This window comes from Oncorhynchus mykiss, chromosome 16 (genome assembly GCF_013265735.2).
Source record: "Oncorhynchus mykiss isolate Arlee chromosome 16, USDA_OmykA_1.1, whole genome shotgun sequence".
NCBI lineage: Eukaryota > Metazoa > Chordata > Actinopteri > Salmoniformes > Salmonidae > Oncorhynchus > Oncorhynchus mykiss.
The window spans coordinates 44,590,100-44,596,638 of NC_048580.1; the positions used below are offsets into that span (position 1 = coordinate 44,590,100).

At 45.0% G+C, this 6,539-nt stretch overlaps 1 protein-coding gene across 2 annotated transcripts in view; it reads right to left on the bottom strand.

Moving 5' to 3' along the window:
- cd34a (CD34a molecule) overlaps positions 1 to 6,114 on the bottom strand; it is a 36,013-nt gene extending 29,899 nt beyond the window's left edge. The window contains exon 1 of one of the 2 annotated variants that reach the window (XM_021564414.2): positions 5,839 to 6,114. In XM_021564414.2, coding sequence (XP_021420089.2) covers positions 5,839 to 6,082 — 244 coding nt within the window. In that variant the 5' untranslated portion in view covers positions 6,083 to 6,114. The remainder of the gene's footprint in view (positions 1 to 5,838) is intronic. The other variant, NM_001281360.1, reaches the window with a different exon arrangement.
- Between the last annotated feature and the right edge of the window lie 425 nt (positions 6,115 to 6,539).

The following is a 6,539-nucleotide window of genomic DNA, read 5'->3' on the forward strand; positions in this document are numbered from 1 at the left end:
TGTATATCATGGTGAGGCAAAAAGCAAACAACTTGGGATGCATGCCAGCAAAGCCACAACACTAAACAATACATTAATTGCACTATAACGGTGACAAACGGTGCCCACGGACTGTTAGGGCCTCCATAAAACTGTCCCAACAGCAGTCCCAACATCTTACCACTGCTACACCTGGCTATCAGCAGAGCCTTGTCTGGCACCGAAACAGTTCATTCAGCCTCATTTACTGCCTTTAAAAAAACATTGCTGATATGGCTGACTTGCTTAAACAAATGTGGTTTCTACTGACAATTGAGAGGTACAAACTATGGCATAAGGGGACGACAAGCAAATAAGAGGCAATCCGCAATTTTGATTAAGACATTAATGAGCGAGCTAGGATGGACGTAGTCAATAACTAAGCCTAACCCAGCTTACTACACAACATACACTTAGTATTACTTTCTTAGCTACAGTATACATATCTCCCTGGCATATTACATCATTTATGCAGCAGCATATAAGACATTTTTGACAAGTGGCGCAGTGCAAGAGGCCTCACTACAGTCTCTGGTTCGAATCCATGCTGAATCACATCCGGCCGTGATTGGGAGTCCTATAGAGCGGTGCACAGTCATCCGGATTTGGCCGGGTTAGGGGAGGGTTTGGCCGGGGTAGGGTAGGGTTTGGCCGGGGTAGGGGAGGGTTTGGCCGGGGTAGGGGAGGGTTTGGCCGGGTTAGGGGAGGGTTTGTCCGGGGTAGGGGAGGGTTTGGCCGGGGTAGGGGAGGGTTTGGCCGGGGTAGGGGAGGGTTTGGCCGGGGTAGGCTGTCATTGTAAATAACAATTTGTTCCTAACTGACTTGCCTAGTTAAATAAAGGTTACATTTAAAGAATGGAAATATGCATCGGTCCTTCATTTCATCAACGAAAGAGAAAGTGGCCGGATTTACAATTCCGATTTGGATGACCATTCAACACGTATTTTCCCAGTCTGAGCTTGTTAGCCACTGTCACCGATTCCTTTCAAACCACTCATTGTTGAGTTCGTGACTTGTTGTGTAATGTTTATGTCCAATGGCCGATGAGCACCAATACATTTTATCTATAATTTAAAAAGGATTTGCCAGTAGATTGTCGACTTGATTCATGATGACTGCTAGCTAAGATTTTCAAAGTTAGATGTTGACATTATCAGTCCAATCAAAGCTACTGTACATATAACGTGAGTTGATGTCATTTTATCTGTGGCCAATGACCTTGAGCCTTCTTGGAAGGGCACTACTAATGTAACTATGGCCTGACCCAAAGGGCTTGAAATTCCGATGTCTACCCTTACCAAGGACTTACACTTGGTGGTGACATAGTGTCCCCATGAGTGACAGAACATTAAGCCAATCGCTCCTATTTTCTGCTGGCTTGCCCCACCACCCCAGAAAGCACTGAGCTAGGCTGAAAAACCTGCATTTTGGAGCTTCCTTACTCCAGAAAACAAAAGAGACCATGTTTGTATGCGGCTTTATTAACTCAATGATGTCTATTTTTGACATTGTTTGCAAACTGATGTGACATGTATTAATGCCAAAATAACATGCAAAACAGGCAAGCCCCCCCCCCCCCCAAACGATTTCCCTAATAACCCTGTGTACATGGACACATCTGAACTCAGACTACCTTGATAGGACTTTGAGAAATGCAGGAAAATCGCCAATCAAAATAAAACGTTCCACCACAGCAACCGTGCTATTTTTGAGAAGCCTATTCCCCAAAATAACGGACATATGAAGTTTGTGTGTGAAAACTATTTTAAAGACGTATATTTTGAGTTTTTCAGAACTCACTTCACTCGCGCATAAGAGGGAGGCTGGTGCTGGCACCTGCGTAGTTCAAATACACCGCGGGAACACGATTAAACCATTTACTTGGATCATCTGAAAGACTGCTCAGAAAATCAGATGTTTTAAAGTCGGCGTATTCCATTTGGACTATAATGATTATCGAATTATTAGTGTGTATAAAAAAAAAAAACTTTATTTCATCATATCCCCACAATGTTCCAACAAGCTAAAGAAACGTTGTGGGAACCTTTACAGAACAGACAAAATGTGTTCTGCTAACGTTCTTGTAACATCAGGTGAATGTTTTTTGCACCCCTAAAATAAACATTTTAGAATCATCCACACAACTGGACAGTTTTTGTGTTTTGGGAACATATTTTTTTCCCCACAACTTAATGAAACATTCTGGGAACCTTAAAAGAACAGATTAAATGTTTTATAGGAACGTTCTTATCATCAGCACGACTGGACAGTTTTTGTGTTTTGGGAACATGTTTTTTTCCCCACAACTTAATGAAACATTCTGGGAACCTTAAAAGAACAGATTAAATGTTTTCTAGGAACGTTCTTATCATCAGCACGACTGGACAGTTTTTGTGTTACAAAAACACTTGCCGCGACCTAATGAAAGTTGTGTGAACTTTCACACAACCAATTTTGGTTGGTTGGGTTGTTGGTCTCAGTGGTTGACACCTCTAAAAAGGTTTGCATTGGCATTCCTGCTGTAACATCTGAGCCCTGCATCTACCACTGGAATGCATGGCCTTCTGTGGTCAGGTGCTTAGGAGCCCTAATGACTACAGTTACAGAGGACTCCCATCTCAGTTACCCACGATAAACCTTGAGTCACCATAGCCACGCTGCAACTGGTGCAGATGACGGTCCAACTAACTGTAGCTTCCAACTGTAACTCACCACAGTGGAGCTCCAGTGTCTTGGGGGGGGGGGGGGGGGGGGGGGGGGGGGGGGGGGGGGGGGGGGGGGGGGGGTCATGTGGTTGACCTCAGTGATATCTCCCCAGAGGCTTTCCATGCTATGCTGCCATCAGACTATCCACAAACATGCATGTTTGTATGAAAGATAAGCCCAGTGGCCCTTGGGGTATGAGTTTATTAGTTTCCAGATATAGCCAGAGGCCTGTACTGTAATGGCTCATGTTTGGCTCTTTTGAGTAGAAGCACAAACAAGGTTATTTAATAGAACTCTGGAATCAGCTGCCTCTCCTCCCAGGGTTGATTACATCACTGGCCCTAATTCCACTGTGTCATTGATTAAACCTTATCCACAGCAAATACCCTTCAAGAACAAGACCACAACTGTCCTCTGGACTGATGCTGGATTCATCAATTTACCAAGACATGATAAAAAAACCCTCCCCAATATAGATACACTGTTAATTCACTGTGAAACAATAAAATTGTATTTCTCTTTGACAATATGTCATTTTCGTGGAACTTAACATCCAACCTCTGCATGTAGTTTAGAAAAGGGACAGAAAAGTGTCAATAACAGGGGGCTGATATGGAACACAGGGCCTCTCTATAGACTCATCAGGGGCGTGAATATCTTTACATTTCAAAAGCAGTACCACCAGCTTCTACAAAACATGCCAATGATCTCGGCCATACACACAGAACTGAATCACCCTGGCAACAATCTACAGCGGTTTATGTTCTGGGTTTGGCAGAGGTTTTTCAAATATGTTCCAAATGCTGAGCATTCATTGGCAAATTCACATAGCGGTGCCTTTGGCACAAGTGTCAACTATGTTGCAGGTGAGTGTGACCAGTGGAGCGTGGTTGGCTGTGTCTGGAATGGGGGAGGAGATAGGGAGGACATGTGGCAACACCCCTGTGCTATTGATTCTCTAAGTGAAAGCAAGAGCTGAAAAAGCTGCTAACCTGAATGGTAACATTTTACAGACGTACAGTAATGTTCTGATTCAACCAATTTCACAAGATAAACCTAAATAGTTGATAGTTAGTTGAACATCTAACCATTTGTTAGGGTGCTCTCCAATTATACAATCAAAAGGAAAACAAATCACACTATAGCTGTTTTAATGCCAAAAGTAAACCGCATCCTTCATGACCTATGGGGGGGGGGGGGGGGGGGGGGGGGGGGGGGGGGGCTGTCCCTTAATGAACTTCCATTAAAATCTTGTGAATCTAATAACCAGACTACTCCAATCGGCATGTGTGACGACCCTCCCACTCTGTCTGCCGTATTCTACCTCTTTGCTCTTGTTTTCCTTATTAGGATGTCGGCGACATGGGACACACCTGGGCCCGGGTGTGTCCCGGGATAAATGCACCTCTTCCCCATTCATTGAGGAGACTCTCTCCATGCAGACACACTGATAGATTTTGGTTGTGGCATTTTTGTGGCTGTTTTGTTTGTTTGCATTGGCACCTTTCAACAGCTCTCATTATCACATTTATACACGCAACCACTCACCTACACTGCTGATTACTGACTACACACACCATTGTTAATTGTATTTAGTTTACTTTAGTTCATAAATATATTTTGTTATTCCTTATCTCCATGTTGTCTCCCTTTTTGTTACGAACTTCGAGCCGGTTCGTGACACATGCGCCTTTCCAATGTGCCGTGCGTATAGAGCGTGTTCTTCGGACGCGTTCTGGTCCACTTCGGAGTAACATTAAGCCCTACACCATTTATTTTTCTCCTCCTGGTTGGTCTGACATAGTGTTCACAATGTGCCAGAGAACTAATGTTTTACTGTCCCTGTGCCCAGATGAGCCGGTACTAAACTCTCCAAGCCACAACACTCTGCAATTCTCATCTATATTAACAGACTTAACTGTGTGATTTGGACCAGACTACTGAACCTTCTACTTTCACCTTCCCAACATGAGGGAAAAAGAGGTCCCCGTTTAAACAGAAATCCCCACCACACACACGGTTTGACGGTTGCCACCAACCTAAGGGGCGTCCCTTAAGGGACCTATTTTTACTCCCTGCTGAATCAACAGATAATGTACGGGCAATTCCCCATCACACACACATCCTGCATCTTCAGAGGACAAGCAGGAAATCAGACACAGGATAAGCTTCCTTCTCCTATTAAACTTCTGGACGCAGATGGAAAGACCCCCAAACACACAGCAGAGATGCCGATTGAACTCCCAGAAGTATATTTCCCCATTCTAAGAAGATTACGTCTGAATAAAATATGCTTAATGGACCTCCATGTTTCAGAAATGAGCGGAGCCTGTTTTGGAAAAAGCTTGCTCTCCACACACACACACACACACACACACACACACACACACACACACACACGCACCCCCCCCCCCCCCCCCCCCCCCCCAGCGGTTAGAGCATTGGTTCGAAATACTCGAGCCGACAAAGGTGAAAAAGCTGTCAATGTGCACTTGAGAAAGACATTTATCCCTAATTTGCTCCAGGGGCGCAGTACTACTCTGTCTGACCCTGTAAAACAACACATTTCACTGCGCCTATCCGGTGTACGTGACAATGAAACATCTTTATGTTCACACACACACAAACCCTTCTCAGGATGTAGTCTCCAATTATTCTCAACGGCAACTTTCCACTCCATAGCAGTTGCATGAGGCCCCTTTGTCAGCTGGCCACCGCTACAACTTTTCACCAGCCCCATAACTCTCCAAACTGCTTCATGTCACATAATAACACAAGCATTACTGAACACACTTGTGAGAAAACTCACATGCTATTTAAGGTGCTGGGAATTACATCATGGTACATTTGATTGGCACGTTCACATCTTGGCATAAAGTTTAAGTTACGAGTTCATGTTGCGTCATCCTGCTCGCTCACAAACACTCTCCCTCGTACTCTGCCTTGGTCACCTTCTAACTCTCTCCTAGCTTCTCAGATTCAGAGAGAAGACAAAGGACTACAAAGTAGTGGTGCCGTGCTTGCAGAGTTCGCTTACTGACTCAACCATAGTTTAAGACTGAGCATGTAAGACACAGAGCCAGGTGGGGAGGCTTTAAGAGGTGTAGTACTCACTGTGTAGGAGCAGTGTACAGAGAACCAGGGCTAGAGCCATCCCTCTCCAGGACCCATTCATTCTTCTCATGGACACAGCCATCCTCCAGTCCTTTGTGAGCCGCTGTGTGTGTGTGTCTGTAGAAGTGTGTGAAAGAGCGTGATGAGTGAGTGAGTGAGGGCTGGGGGAGTTGCGTGTTTCCTGTGCTCGCAGAGCGGGACAGACTGGCAGGATAAAGCGTGGCTTATGCTCTGCTGGTTTCATATGGCCTCTCTCCTTTGCCCCCTCTCTCTCTATCCCTCCTTCTCAGTCTCCTTCACCACACCCCTTTTCTGACTGGCTGAGTTAAACTCTTCTCATGCAGCTGGACGTTTTCGTGTGTGTGTGCGTGTGTGTGCGTGTGTGCGTGCGCGTGTGTGTGCGTGTGTGTAGAAAGTGATTCAGGGCGTGAGCAGGGCGTAGTAGGTCTGTGTGAGTGGTAATATAATCCGGGTGTGCATTATCACATCTGTCTATTCAGAATTTGTGCGCTGTTGTCTGGATCAGAAAACCTATCCAGCTATTTCCACAAACCTGGAAAGCTATTGCTGAGAGTGGTATGCCATGTAAACTGTACTGTGCATTATTTTAATGATCCCTAAAATCAAGCTTTACAATACATGTGAACTAGCACCTCCGCTGTATATTTGGAGTAGACCACAACATGACTCGCTGTATCTAA